This window comes from Lonchura striata, chromosome Z (genome assembly GCF_046129695.1).
Source record: "Lonchura striata isolate bLonStr1 chromosome Z, bLonStr1.mat, whole genome shotgun sequence".
NCBI lineage: Eukaryota > Metazoa > Chordata > Aves > Passeriformes > Estrildidae > Lonchura > Lonchura striata.
Genome location: NC_134642.1, coordinates 64,776,993 through 64,791,796, shown reverse-complemented (window position 1 = coordinate 64,791,796; position 14,804 = coordinate 64,776,993). Strand labels below are relative to the sequence as shown.

Sequence of the window (14,804 nt, the reverse complement as noted above, 5' to 3'; positions counted from 1 at the left end):
AATTCTGTAAGTGAAGCTGGTGAATATATGATCTTTTACGGATTTTTTCTATTTTAGTCCAAGGGAGACCTTTTGAAGTTAAAGAGATGTTTCTGGAGGACATTTTACGAAGCACTGGGTATACAAACAAAGAGATGGTGAAGTACAAAGAAAAGAAGCAGCAAGGTCAGCGGACTTGTTAATTCTAAGGGTTGGCAATGAGAATCATTGATTGAACAAACAATTAACAGGATTATTTTCTGTTGAAATTCCAGAGTCAGGAGATTAAATGAGTGTAATTTAGATGACAGCAAGTATCTTTAAGCTCTCAATATTTACATTATGGAAATAGTTTATGCAATTAAAGAAAAAAAAATCACTTTGATTCAGTGGTTGCATTCTGTTTTCACTCAGTTGATAAATGTCATCTTTTTTCTAATTATTATGCTGTAGAGTTATATATAACTGGGGGCTCTGCCCACATGAATACTAAAGAAGCATAGGATGTCTGTACCTTTGGGTGCAAATTAAAGTGCAGCTATTAAAGCAGGCATGATTTTGTACATCTTGCACTAAATGGACAAGGTATTCCCTTCAGTAACATTTTTCACTGCTTTCTTCAGGCATGGATGCATTTTTTTAAGTGTTAACACTCTTGAGCTAAACATCATTGGTTTTAAATTAAGTAGATACTGCTTCAGAAGTTTTCCTGGCAACTGAAAGTAATGATCCCAGTGATTATTTAAAGAAAAAGTAGAAAATGCAAACCCCAAAGCTATAACATTCAATATCCAGTCCTAACTGGATATTGATCACAGTGCTCATCTCTGATCACTGGGGTCAGAAAAGTTCAGTTAGGACACTGGTGTTTTCTGATGTTTCTTCCACTAGTGTAGAAAAGTAAGTTGTTACATGCAGGGACTATATCACTTGTCTTCAGAATTCCATTTGTGGAAAAAGATCTGGCCTGAGATTGTGTAGAAGGTGATTACTTAAGGAAGATACTTTGAATGCAGTAGTTTGGAATAATGGAGGTTTGGGGGGTTAAACAGCAAAGTGTTGGGTTTTACCTTGTTTTTATAGCCCGGGTGCAGTGCACTTTGGGTACCCTTAAACATGTCATTTATGTTGGACTGGTAGGAGCATTCTAGACTAAAAAAAGATGTTGAATGGGTAAAACTTGGTAAAACCTGCTGTGACTAACTTTTTTAGTAGAAGACAATGGATAATAAATATGACTCTAAAACTTTCTTGGGGAATACTTTGCATTCTAGAAGAGAAACAGAAGAACACTCTTGCTGAGTGGTGTTCAGCTCAAGATAACACTAACAAAGGGACATCTCGGAGACAAAAATCGGTTCCAAGGACAAATGAGGAGTACAAACGGTTGGATGATGGCGGTGACACAGTATTTAATCAACTGGTAAGTTTTTTCTTTAGTCGGAAGAGATGTTACAGGTGTTTATATTTGTGTTGTATTACTATCCATTTAAAATCTGTTTTCTAAAGTTCTGTCGAGTCTTTCAGGACATTAACGTATTTTAAAGATTACTTGATGAGGATGAACGGCTCTAGCTGAAGTGTGCTCTTCAGTTCGGGTGGTTGCACACAGCTTTTCCTCAGATCAAATGGCTCGACTGCCATTGTGTTCGTACTTGCGTATGACAAAATCAATGCATGAACTGATACCTGAGTGCTGGGTTTCTGTTGCTGCTGGGAAAAATAACCATTGCAATTCTTTGTGGGTAATGTATGAGAATAAAGACAACTCTTGGAAAAGATTAAACTTTCAATATTGTTTTTTATCTTCAGACTGAAAAAGATGTGAATTGCCTTGAACCGTGGATAGTAAAAGAAATGGATTCCTGTCTTTCTGACATCTGGTTGCATAAAGATATTGATTCGTTTGCTCAGCTGTTAAATCTTATTTTAACTGAAAATGTCAGTGGTAAGTTTCATGTGTTATTACATAAGAAAAAAGCAACCTCAGATGTACTTAGATTTTTATGGCTACTTTTATCTCCAGTTTCAAATGGTGTTAACCTTTGCATTCTGATGCTGACTGAAAAAATGATAGGGCTAGCAGAAATAATGAGTTGTTTAGTTAGTTGTTGTTTTGAAGTATTGACAGAAGTGTGTTTCTAAAACAGTGTAGAATTCATATGAACTAACTTCAGAGATAAAGTGAGGAAACAAATTCTCTTTGGGCTGGAATTTGAAAGCAATATTTGTACTATATTTAGATGAAAAAATAACATTTCTACTGGGTTTGCTGGATTTTTTTTTTTTTTTTTTTATTTCTCAGTTGATTATCGGCACAGTGAAACTGGTGCGACTGCTCTGATGATTTCTTCAGGGAGAGGCTTTTTGAGTCAAGTAGAACAGTTGATCAGCATGGGAGCAAGTATCCACTGCAAATCATCTAATGGCTGGTAAAAACAGAGAAACCAAAAGATAGATTTATTTGTCAATATAGGAGAGAGGAAGAAAATTCTTTATCATCTAAATTAATTTGCTAACTTATCACACTGCTGTAAGAACTATAGATTTTGACAGCCTCAACAATTTCTAACTCCTGATAATCACATTGTTTTCTGTAAATTCTAAATTGAATTCTTAATTACATGGTCTTGATTGTGAGCTATAAACTTTGCTTCAGTAGGTCTTATTTAAGATACTGGTTAGTAGAACAACTGTAATCTACTGAATTGGACCAAAATATTTGGCAATTGCTATTTTCATGGAGTTACACATATCAGAAGATCTTTCTGTTATGTTTCTAAATATATTGTAGCATGTAAAAATATTTGTGAATCTGTAGAAACTCAGGTTTTGTGGTCATGGAGTATGTCTTCATATAAACAGGGAAGTACAGTAAATAATTGTAGTATGGAATGATAAGAATTAGGATTCCAGGGGTCTGATATTTGGTACTAACATTTGAATAACTTGGGGAAGAAATGCAATTTAAAGATAAAAGAGTGAACTGCATAGTGAGAAGGACAGCTTCTGAAAGACATGAAATAGCCAGATGTTATGCCTGGGGTGTGACTTTTTGAGATGACTTCAAGGATACTGCAAACAGGCAGGTCTGATCTCTGCACCATTTTTAAAGGAATGGCACCTTCTTCCTCCTCACTTCCTTGTGCATGTTTGCTCCTGTGTAAAACTGACATTCTATTGTGGTAAAGAACTGTAGTCACCTAAAAGTCAGCTGTTAACACCTATGAAGCACTTTCAAATGGGAAGTTGCAGATCCAGCAATAACAGTACTGATGTCAATACAGAAATGGGTACAAAAGTCTGATGTCAATTGCCTCTCCTGATGTGCTCTTCATATGCATCTTTTGAAGTGAAAAGTCTAATAAAAATACTTGTGCAACTATTTCAGGATGGCTGTGGACTGGGCTAGGCACTTTGGACAGACAGAGGTTGTTCATCTGTTGGAATCCTACAGGTAAGCTGTAACTGTTTTGCAGAATGAGTTGTATATGATATACATAGAGTTGTGATGGGAAATTTGAGATTTGTGTTCTTCTAATCAGAACAGGTTTTAGCTTTTCATGCTCTAAAATCTGGACTTAATAGCAATACCTTTTTTTAAGAATAGGAGTATTTCAAAAAATAAACAGCAAAAAAGTTTGTACTCAATAGCATATTGTTTATGCTTGCACAACTTGCTAATTCTATACTATGTACCATTTTCTTTTCACATGCTTATTTTGGAAACAAATCTGTAATGTGTTTTTATCTATATTTTTTATATGCAATAGGCATATTAAAGAAAATTTGCAGAAGTAATGTGTACACTAGGCCATTCAAGAATGATTTTCTGATTAACTTACAGTTATCATACTTGTGGTAGTGTTTTGTAAAGATTATCTCTACTATAATTTCTTTTAGTGTAGTTTCTGCTAGTGGGAAATTTTTGGAGAAGACGTATCTCTCAAATATTTTTACTTGAACAGATAAACGAGAAGTATCTTTATACTTTCCTTTGCTTATGGTTGTGTTTCAATGAAGTTGAAGAAAACTAAAGTTACCACTAATAAATAAAGTGGCATCCTTCATTGGGTTAACATTGGAATCAGTAAACAGTAATAGTATGGTGATTCCCTTCTGCTACACTTAAACATCAGAATTCAAGACCAATAGTCATGTTGGTCTTGATCTAAGTTTGAGTTGATGGCTCAATGCAAACCCGAAGGGGCAGCCTTGATTCTGGTGTATTTTCCTGTTACAGCGCTTCATTCGGATTTGGAAACATGGATGAAAGTTCCAGTTCCCTGGTCCAAAAGAGTGCTAGTGACCTTAGTGCAGAGGACAGAGAGCTACTGACAGCTTACCATCACAGTTTTGATGATGAAAAAGTGGATCTGGATCTGATAATGCACTTACTTCACAGCATCTGTCATAGTTCTGATGCAGGTAGGTAAATACCTAACCAGTGGTTGTGGATTTGACTTCTGATAATCATGCTCTTTTTTCAGCAATCCACAGACGTTAAAACCTTCTGAGTGCTATTCGGCATGTATTTGAATTTTCTGTTTAACTTTGCAAACCCACTTCCTTTTTTAGGAGCAATTTTAATATTTCTTCCTGGGTATGATGAGATAGTGAGCCTGAGGGACCGCATTGTTTTGGATGACAAGAGATTTTCTGATAATGCTCACAGGTAAAACCTTTAGTTACTGTGGCTTTTCATTGCTTCTTTTAAGGATCCTTAAAATGTTCCTTTTGTCTTGCATTAGATACCAAGTTTTCATGCTTCATTCAAGTATGCAGACTTTGGACCAGAAGAAAGTGCTTGAAAGTCCACCTTTTGGCATCCGCAAAATTGCAAGTATTAGAGGACTTTTTCCAATGCCACAATGACCTATTTTGCCATTGCTTTTGCAGTTATTATAGTTTTGGTGGTTTTGGGTTTTTTCTTTGCAGATTCTTTCTACTAATATTGCAGAAACCAGCATAACAGTCAATGATGTGGTGTTTGTCATTGACTCAGGCAAGGTGAAAGAGGTAGGACTGCCTTAAATTTTCCTAGTGTGATTCTAAAACACACAGTGTATAAATTTTGGAGAACTTTTTTTTTTTTTTTTATTACTTTACAGTAAAGTGAGAAAAAGCTTTTACTAGCTGAGACCTAGTGCCTGTCAGGCAACAGTCCTTTCTGAAAGGCTTCAACATGCATTTGTTTTAAGACAAATACTGTAAACTATCCGTCTAAAAAACCTTGAAAATCTTGAATTTCAAAAATTGCGGAGCATTGAGATACTAGAAAGGAGATACCCTCATTAATTCACTTGAAATTGAGAAGGTACCTTTGTCTCAGAAGCTGCTGTATATATTACTATTTCATACTTTTTAGAAAACTCCTGTTGGTAATCTAACTAACTAGTAACTTGTATTTCATGTACCCTATTAAGTTTTCAGTTTGTATTCCTTTCTTTGTTTTTCTAGAAGTCTTTTGATGCACTGAGTTGTGCTACAGTGCTAAAAATGGGGTGGATTTCAAAAGCCAGTGCTATCCAGAGAAAAGGCAGGTAATAAATGCCTCATAGCGGTTCCCATTTTGCAGATATGCACAGTCCTTTATGTTTAGAATAAACCACACAACACAGTAATTGTTTCTGGCCTATTCTGGTGTTGTGTTGCATAGAGGCCAACACTGGTTCTCTGCAGACGAGTAGGTGTCAGCATGTATTTCCTTGGAATAATCTCCCAAGTTGTAGAAAAGTGATGCTCAGGCATTTCCCAAAGGTCTGGGTTGTTTTCCCCCCATTAATTTGTTCTCCTTCCTCTTTCTCCCACGTAGCACCCGCAGTCACAATGTCCAGTGGGATGTTTTCACATCATGTCTATGGGCAGAGGACTGCCTATTTCACTTTCTCCAAGCTATCCATGACTTAACAGGCCATGATTATATTCTTCCCAGCACTGTGGGGGAGGGCTCAGAAGTTTATGTAGCAACAAATGCCTGTTTAATCAATCATATTGGCATTAAGCTGCATGTATGCACATAGATGTATATGACTGAGAGAATTTGCTCATTCCTTCCTCATTCGCTCACAAGTTACTTCATCTTTATTCTACCTTTTACTCCAAGCATCACTTCTGTTTAGGGGATGTGAGGGGAAGCAAGAAAGTTTGCAACTGGTTCCTTACAACAATGGATGATTGAGATTTGGACTGGTCTTAGGTTAGCAAAAAACCCACAGCACTTTACATTAGAAAAGCCTTGTTTTTCTTTCTCCAGATTTCTCAGTGTTGGGTTAAAATTACAGTAAAAAATTGCCACACTCTCAAAAATAATTAATGATTAGGAAATTCTCATGTTGCATGTGACCTAACAACACTTTCTTCATGGTAGTGCCTCTTCTTTTCCATTCTGAGTTTCTGTGTCTGTTTGTTGGCTTTTGGTTTTGTTTTTAGAAAGAAATCCTCATTTTCACAACTTCCCATATTTTATTTTCAAGGGCTGGGCGCTGTAAGCCTGGGGTCTGCTTTCGTCTCTTCAGCAGGCTCCGATTTCAGAATATGTTGGAATTTCAATCTCCAGAACTTCTAAGACTGCCGCTTCAGGTGCATGTTCAGTTAGAAACGATAACTTTAAAAAATACAATGTCCTCAAACCATACTACTAATTGCAACAAATCATGTGTTTGGCAGCTGCTTCCAAATCTTGGTAATCTTTTTTTGTTCTGCCTTTTACCTTGCAGGAGATCTGTTTGTACACAAAAATTCTGGCTCCAATTAATTGTCCAATTGTAGACTTTCTTATGAAAGCTCCTGATCCTCCGCCTGCTGTAACTGTGAGAAATGCTGTGCATATGCTTAAGGTCAGAAAAGGAACAGGTTTAGATGGTAATTGTGTTTGATCCCAAATTTGTGGTGTAGCAGTTTACTGACTTCAGTTTGTACTGAAGCTGTTTTTAATTACTTAAGGATGTTTTGAAGTTTTGCTTGTTGTCTGTTTTCATTTTGTGTGTGGGGATGTGTTTTTCCATGTCAAGGGAAGAGAGTGCTTCAAAGTCTTGTCTCTGTTAATAGTCTGACTTGCTTCTTCAGTGTTTGGAAACAAGTCTAGTTAATGTCCATTATTCACATCCTTTTTGCTTTCACTGTAAATTGATTTTGTCCACTGTACCCATCCTCCTCTCCTTTATTTGTTTGTTTGCTTGTTTATGAACAGACCATAGATGCCATGGACCCTTGGGAAGATCTCACTGAGCTTGGTTATCAGCTGACTGAATTACCTGTAGAGCCACACCTCGGTAAAATGGTGTTGTATGCTGTAGTTCTGAAGTGCCTGGATCCTGTTCTGACCATTGCCTGTGCTCTTGCCTGCCAAGACCCTTTTGTGCTGCCCACGCTGGCCTCCCAAAAGCGTGCAGCCATGCTGTGCAGGAAGCGCTTTGCTGCCGGGACATTCAGTGACCACATGGCCCTGCTCAGGGCTTTCCAGGTAGTCTTTCATTTCAGAAAGTACTAATCACAGCACATCACCCAAGCAAAATGCAGATGTACCAGTTGGATGTAGAGTGGCGGACTGTGATTAAGTCCTCAGAGAAGACTTTCTTTTTGCCTAGTGCCTTTCCTGTGTATTGGACTCATAAATTTGTGAGGGAGCCCTTTTTGTAGTATGTTTTGTTTCAAACCCTAGAAAATTTTGAATGTTTCAACAACGTGCCTCTTTGCATCCTACTACACTGAACTTTGAATCATGATCTTAATGTAATGATCTTTATTTATTGTTTTAATTTGACATAATCATCACTGGAGTGAGCACATAAAGAGAATCTAATTGTTGAACAGAAAAAATAATCTGGTTTGATACATTAACTTTTAGAGTGGGTTTTGCATTCATTTTATTGACATAAATGTAATCTTTAAAAAAACACCTGCAGTTTTTAGTTTAAGTCCTTCAAATTAATAGGCAAATGTAAAAACATTTTCAGGCATGGCAGAAGGCACGCAGTGACGGCTGGGAGAGAGCCTTCTGTGAAAAGAACTTCCTATCCCGAGCCACAATGGAAATCATTACAGGAATGAGAACACAGGTGCTTGGCCAGCTTAGAGCCTCAGGTAGAGAAGTTGGAAACAATTTTAACATTGTTTTAAAGTCAAGCATATAGAAATTGTAACAAAAATCATGTTCACTGGTGTAATTTTCCTTAATTTGAAATACACTGTCATGCACACATTCATGCAGGGTATGGTGCAGATGAGGAATTGTGGCTGATCAAACTGAAAGCACCCTCATCTCCACATGCCACTGCATTTCATGTTTTAATGAATTATTCCCATAGGAAATGTCTTTATATTGCAGAAAATAGTGGTATCCTGTGTCAGTATGAAACCCCTTATCAGGAAGGATTTCAGTGTAATGGTTTCTTCTTGGTGCTGTTAAGGTTGGCAGTGGTGAAAAATGCAACAAAGAAGTCATTTATTTCACCTTTAGTTTCTGACTCCTTTTGAGAGCCAAACACAAGGTAACATGGCACTGTTTTGTCTCTTTCATTTGTCAGGTTTTGTGAGAGCCAGAGGAGGAGCTGATATTAGAGATGTTAATGCTAACTCTGAGAACTGGGCTGTAATTAAAGGTGCCTTAGTGGCTGGGATGTATCCCAATCTTGTGCATGTAGACAGAGACAGCCTGGTGTTGACGGAACCAAAAGAGAAGAAAGTGCGATTTCATCCTACCTCTGTTCTTGGTCAGTCTCAGTATAAAAAGGTAAAGACACTTTGAATTCATAGTTTAAAAAAAAGGGTACTAAAATCTGTCACGTGTTTTAGAAATGTCTTTTCCTATTTGTCAGTACTTCAAAAGCAGTATAGGCATTTAACACTACAGCTTTAGAAAATACTGTTCTACCCAGCTGATAGAATTGGAGTTGATTCATTTTTCTATCGTTTCAATTAGTCCTTTCTCTAGATGGAAAAGGCAAAAAGGCAAAAAAAACTGCCCTGCTATAAAATTGTTTTAAAGATATAATGATCCCTATTCTTAAAAGCAAGTTTTTCTCTGAAACTTATTTTTAACATTTCTTTTTAAAGCAACATATTTTGTTTTACCATGGTAGGATAATTGATGAATCTGGTTGAATTCTCTCACACTTTTTTATGTGCATGTGCGGCTTTCGGGGGTTTCTCGCCGCTGTCCCCCGTCCCTCCCCGGCCCCCCGGGACCCTCTGGCTAGCTGTCCCCTCTCGGGGCCGGGGTTTTCCGCGGTCCCGCTGCCCTGGGCTCACCAGGCAGTGGCTGGGTTAGCACGGTCCGAGCTGTGGCGCTGCCTCGGTCGCCACTAGGATTCGAGATAAAGAGACCAAGAGAGACCAATGGTATGCTTGTCCAGAGAGATTGTATTGCCTGAAGCATTGCAGGGACCAAAGGCCCCGGGCTATTGCCCAGATACAGTTTTATACAGCAAAATTAAGACTTAAGGTCTAAACAATAGAGACAGTGTCCAGCTTAGGCACATCAGAACCACCCCAAGGGCCAGGTCCAATAGGAACTGCTCAGGGGTGGGGAGAAAGGGGGTTTACAGAGGAATGCTGAAGCGGGACTTTCCTGAAACAATGGAGCATACATAAATGTATCTTTTCCCTCAGTTTCTCATTTCCAAGGCCTTTCTAAAACAAATCCTCCACACTACCATGCCAGCATGATAGCAACATGCATGTATATTTTTATATGTATATAATTGTACATGTATTTAATTCTCAAAATACAGAATCATAGAATGGTTTGTGTTGGAAGGGACCTTAAAGCTTATCTCATTCCAGCCCCTGCCATGGGCAGGGACACCTTCCACTAGTCCAGGTTGCTCAGAGCTCCATCCAGCCTGGCCTTGGGCACTGCCAGGTTGAGGCACCCACAGTGTCTCTGGATAAAATGAGAAATACGTTCAAATTTACATTAATTACAGGTAGAGGGTACAATAGCCTGGTTTTACCTGCTCTTCCACAGATTGCCCCAGCAAATGGACAAGCTGCAGCCATCCAGGCCCTCCCTACAGACTGGCTTATATATGATGAAATGACGAGAGCTCACAAGACAGCAAACATCAGGTGCTGCTCTGTTGTGACACCTGTCACCGTGGCCCTCTTCTGTGGACCAGCCAGACTGCAAAGTAATGCCTTGCAGGCATCTTCATCCTTTCAAGGTACACTGGAGTCTGGATTTGGGATGTTTCCGTTGGTATACATCAGCGTGTGACATGCAGAGCTTATTTTTCAGTAATATTTAATACATATATTGGCTGATTCTGGAAACAGCGCTGTTATAATTCCTGTAGCTATTCAGGAAGAGTTTGTTGGTTCTGTAACAAATCTCTCCATTTTGGGATTCCTTACCTATTCAAGTCCATAAATTACACAGTCGTAGGGTCTCAGAAACTGCAGTATAGTTTGTAAGGAAAGAATGCAGCCACAATATCTAATGAGAACTGTAGTACTGGTACTGAGAAGTGTAGTATGCATGTTCTCTTTCTGCAGACTACTTTATTTGATACATTGAACCAGATTATTCAAACAGAATAATTTAGAAACAATCAGTATGGCAAACAAGTTATGTTGCTTCTAGCTAACACATACATTTTCAAGATATGTTCTACTGATAATTTTTAATTTCAGTTAACTGTACTATTAACTATAAGTAATAGAGAATATATTTACATTTCCTTCTTTTTTTCTCATTTAAATTGAGTCCTGTTGGAATGGAAGCAAAAATAACTGCTTCTAGTTGTCATAGTTTGAATCAAACTAAAAGTCCAACTTATTTCTAAAGCTTTCCTGTCTTGCTTTTAAACTGTGAACCTTAGAGTAGTGCTCATGCTGACTGAATTGCACTTAAGAAAAATAAAGAATCCTAATTAGTAGCCATACATATTTTTTTTTTCTTACTAGGTCTTTAAATCTGCTGTTTTACTAGGAAATAGAGGCATGTGTGATTTTGCCAACAGCTTTAGGCAAAAGTTGTATAGTGGCCTGTGAAAACTGGTGAAGGTACATGAGTTGGGTCACATCATATCAATCCACATTTTTACATAGTAGGACCTTCAGCAGTCCTGGCTACTTGATTGCTGCTATCTGGAGCAAAGACTTTGCAGTGTATTTGCAGAAAAGAAGAGGTAGTTTTACAAATGTTTACATTTAAAGTCAATTTTAGAAGGAAAAATATTGCTGGTAATACAGTAGTATGCGGGTTTTTGTATAGAAATAATAGTAGAAAAAATATGGAAATTCTGATGAACCTTTTGTCTTTAATTCAGGGGGAGGGGTGTCTAATGATAGCAGCGACAGTGAGATGGAGGACAGGACGTCTGCTGATCTGGCACTGCTGAAGCTGGATGAATGGCTCCATCTTAAACTGGACCCTGAAGTAAGTAAGAAATTACTCCTGGGTTTGCTTCATGTAGAGGAATTGTAAAAAGATGTGAAAAGGTTTTTGTAACATTTGAGTAGCCAAGAATTTTCTCCAAGAATGTCATGGTCCATTTGGGTCTCTCCAACTAGGTACTCTGTGATTTAACCTTTACTTCACAAGCTCATTAAGAATTAAACGGCTTCAATCCCCTTTGGCACAGAGTTGTCTGTTGCATGAATTTGTGTATTCAAAATCCAAGTTGCAGTGTTTGATCACCTATCACCCATACCTTTCTCTTCTTTTACCTGTCAGCAGAAAGAAAGAGAATAGTCACCTAAGTCAACAGTGAGAGTGCTCATCCCTCTTCCTCCATATTGGTGTGGGTGTCCTGTCTCTCACAAAAGGGAGCAGGAAAGCCTCAGCAATCCAGATGCTGTTGGGTCTGTTTCAAAAACTTTCTGGGCAATATGATGTTTTATATCTGAGCTTGGCAGTTTTGTCCCTTTCCACAAGTCAGCAGATTCTGAAGAGACTGGCAGACAAAAAATGATGGGTGCAAGGGACAGCAAGCTGCAGGTGACAGTGACAGCATAAGGGCCCTTCTGCTCCTTCTGGCCTCCTGTCCTGCCTGCATGGTGCTCCATCAGGCCATAGCACAAGCTGGGATAAGCCAAAATCTGAACCAGAGCTGAGAGAACAGTCACATTGGCATATTGTGTTCTTCTTTCTCTGAGAGGATAACCAAAATCGGATCAAAAAAGGAGCACTTGAAGCTGAAGTTGCTGAGAGAAAGTTGCTGTCAGATTTTGGAAGGATAAATTTCAAATCCTCTTTGAAATAGAAGTCTTTATGTCATTGAGGAGCTGTGGCTGCAGTTTATGGGTCATGAAACACACAACTTTACCAACTCTAATAATAATACTCTCTCTCCTAGTCGTGTCCAGAAGAGTGATTTTTAAAAATTTATTGTAATGGAAGCGTTTCTAGTAGCAGAATTAGACAATAGTCTTCTGAATTTAGTCATCACATTTGACCAGGTGTCTATGTAAGAAAAATATCACTTAGAGCTCTTTTCCATCAACGATACTGAAGAATGCATGAGTAGAGACTGATTTGAGAGGAAGGGCATAAAGCATGAAAGGATTGAGTTTTCTTGAAAGATAAGAAGGAAAAAAAAAGTCTGTGGAATTACAATACAAAGCTAAGTTTAGTACAGAGCTAAATGAAATGTTTCCAAAATGACCTTGTACCCAAGGAAAAGAAAGCAAATTAACATCATAGTTTAAATATGGATTATTCCCCTTCCCCAAGACCTTAGTCTTGCCTTCAATTCTGGGCTCTGTTTATATTGGAATGCCAGGTGTTGCTTGATAGGGAAAAGACAGGGTTCTCTTACCTGTGTGATCTAATTTTCATCAGTATTTAACAGAATTGGAATTCATTGCAGGCTGCTGGTATGCTGCTGCAGCTCAGGCAGAAGTGGCACAGCTTGTTTCTGCGTCGTATGCGAGCTCCTTCTAAGCTGTGGTCTCAGGTTGATGAAACAACTGTAAGAGCAATTACAGCTGTTCTGAGTGCTGAAGAACAGTCTGCAGATCTGCAGCAGCCTTCAGGAATTGGCCAGAGACCAAGGCCTGTGACTTGTGAAGAACTTCCTTTGGCATCTACATGGAAGTCAACCAGCAGCAGAAAAAGCTCAACAGAAACAGAATTATCTGACTCCTCTCATGCTGAAAAGTAAGATGCTGAGGTCTTCTGCTTACTGTAGGTTGCAGTTTATGTATACGAGTATCACTTAAGTTTCTGCTAGTAATAGGAGGTGAAAACAGTGGAAGTACATTTGGAAGGTGTTATACTGTTGTATGCTGCATTGTAATCCCAAAGAGAAGTATTTCATACCTGGGGCTGCTGTTTGAGAGAGCAGTCAGGAATATTGTCCATGAATTGTGATGTTTGAGAAGTAGCAGAAGAAGTTTAACAGTAGCATTAAAAAGCAATGAATGGTCAGTATGAGTTTTTAGTTAGGTTTAATAGATGTTGTAGTTGCTGTAATACATGTGGTCATGCTGTAGGTGGACAGGTCGATGTAAATTGTTCAGTGACTGCTTGTGAAACTCAAGGTATGTCCTTTGTAGGGTTTCAGTGAAATCTTCTTCTCCTGCACTCCACCAGCCAAAGAAGTACAAAGAAAAAGACATTTTGCTCTCCGGACAATGCTCAGATGACAGATCAGCTCAGTCCTCAGTGAAACCTGCAGACAGCAGTAGCTATTCCAGCCCCTGTGCTACTCCTTCTTCTCCAGTGTCTGGAAAGGTAGAGTTCTCTAACATACTACCCTGCTCTTCCAAAATAATAGAATTTCTTGCTGATATCATTCTGCAGTTAGGTATTTTACTGATAAATTAGGAATCTAACGTAGCTTTTCATTTGTAACACTGCATAATACTTCCTTCTGGAATTTAAAAATCTAGACTAAATATCCTTGTTTCACTAGTTTAATACAGCAAAAATAATTTATGGACTGCTGAGGTAAAGCTATCCAAAGTAGAAAAAATGAGATTTAAAAAAACCCCAAACTTGTTCTAATAAACGTGTAAGTTTTTTTCAACTAAATGAGTATATTATATACATACTTCTGAAGTTTTTGGATTCTGCCTTTTTCTGCATTCATAATAGATTTTCAGTATCAATACTGATTCTGTCTTACCTGCCTTACTATGACTGATTTTTGTGATGGTTATTTTAACAAAGCACACATTTTTAATGAGATTACTGTGACAGTTGTCCCTATATACTTGAATAGTAGACTGCAGTAACATGAAGGAGATCATTCAGAGGAAACTTCATGGACTCATTGGAGGATGTAGTAATTCCTCTTGAATCTTTCAGCTTTTAAATTAAGACAGCGTAAAAGGAAGAAAACATTTTTCCCGAATATAGAAATGCGAGTAGTGTGCTGTAGGCTACACTCTAGGATGATGAATTTTGGTGTCATCTCAAGGTCTGTCAGACTTTAACCAATTCTAATTAATCACTAGGCTTTTTAATCCTATTCTGCTCTACTTGTTTCCTGCCCCTCATGGATGAATTACTGTGGAAGGGGCTAACAGCAGGCCTGTTAGCTAAAGGAGCAAAAAGAAGCTGAGGGGCAAGAAGCTGATAAAGAGCTCTCTCCAAGGCTGCTACCAAGGAGGCTGAGAGAAGAACTGGAGAAAGATAAGGAGAGAACTGCAGCTGGATAAAGCATTTTCAGAAAGTTAACTAAAGTCACTATTACTGTTCACCAGTGGTGTTATGTTGATTTTTTGTGGCCAACAGTTGGGGTAGAAGAAGTATAAACAATTAGAAAGTTTATAAAAGGTCATGTTCGATAATAAAGAGTTGCCATCTGAGACCGTCTGTGGTCTGTGCTTTGTGTGGCGACCGCCTCACGATGCAGTGTATATACCAGTGATAG

General features: G+C 38.3%; 1 protein-coding gene across 1 annotated transcript in view; it reads left to right on the top strand.

Annotated features, from left to right (window-relative positions):
- LOC144248277 (3'-5' RNA helicase YTHDC2-like) overlaps nt 1-13,781 on the top strand; it is a 38,908-nt gene extending 25,127 nt beyond the window's left edge. The window contains exons 8-26 of the mRNA XM_077790273.1: nt 58-165; nt 1,254-1,402; nt 1,792-1,927; nt 2,285-2,411; nt 3,371-3,436; nt 4,223-4,407; nt 4,558-4,654; nt 4,731-4,818; nt 4,918-4,998; nt 5,440-5,522; nt 6,456-6,561; nt 6,699-6,818; nt 7,172-7,444; nt 7,938-8,064; nt 8,508-8,713; nt 9,950-10,145; nt 11,253-11,362; nt 12,795-13,084; nt 13,483-13,781. Coding sequence (XP_077646399.1) covers nt 58-165; nt 1,254-1,402; nt 1,792-1,927; nt 2,285-2,411; nt 3,371-3,436; nt 4,223-4,407; nt 4,558-4,654; nt 4,731-4,818; nt 4,918-4,998; nt 5,440-5,522; nt 6,456-6,561; nt 6,699-6,818; nt 7,172-7,444; nt 7,938-8,064; nt 8,508-8,713; nt 9,950-10,145; nt 11,253-11,362; nt 12,795-13,084; nt 13,483-13,753 — 2,819 coding nt within the window. The 3' untranslated portion in view covers nt 13,754-13,781. The remainder of the gene's footprint in view (nt 1-57; nt 166-1,253; nt 1,403-1,791; nt 1,928-2,284; nt 2,412-3,370; nt 3,437-4,222; nt 4,408-4,557; nt 4,655-4,730; nt 4,819-4,917; nt 4,999-5,439; nt 5,523-6,455; nt 6,562-6,698; nt 6,819-7,171; nt 7,445-7,937; nt 8,065-8,507; nt 8,714-9,949; nt 10,146-11,252; nt 11,363-12,794; nt 13,085-13,482) is intronic.
- The last annotated feature ends 1,023 nt before the right edge of the window (nt 13,782-14,804 follow it).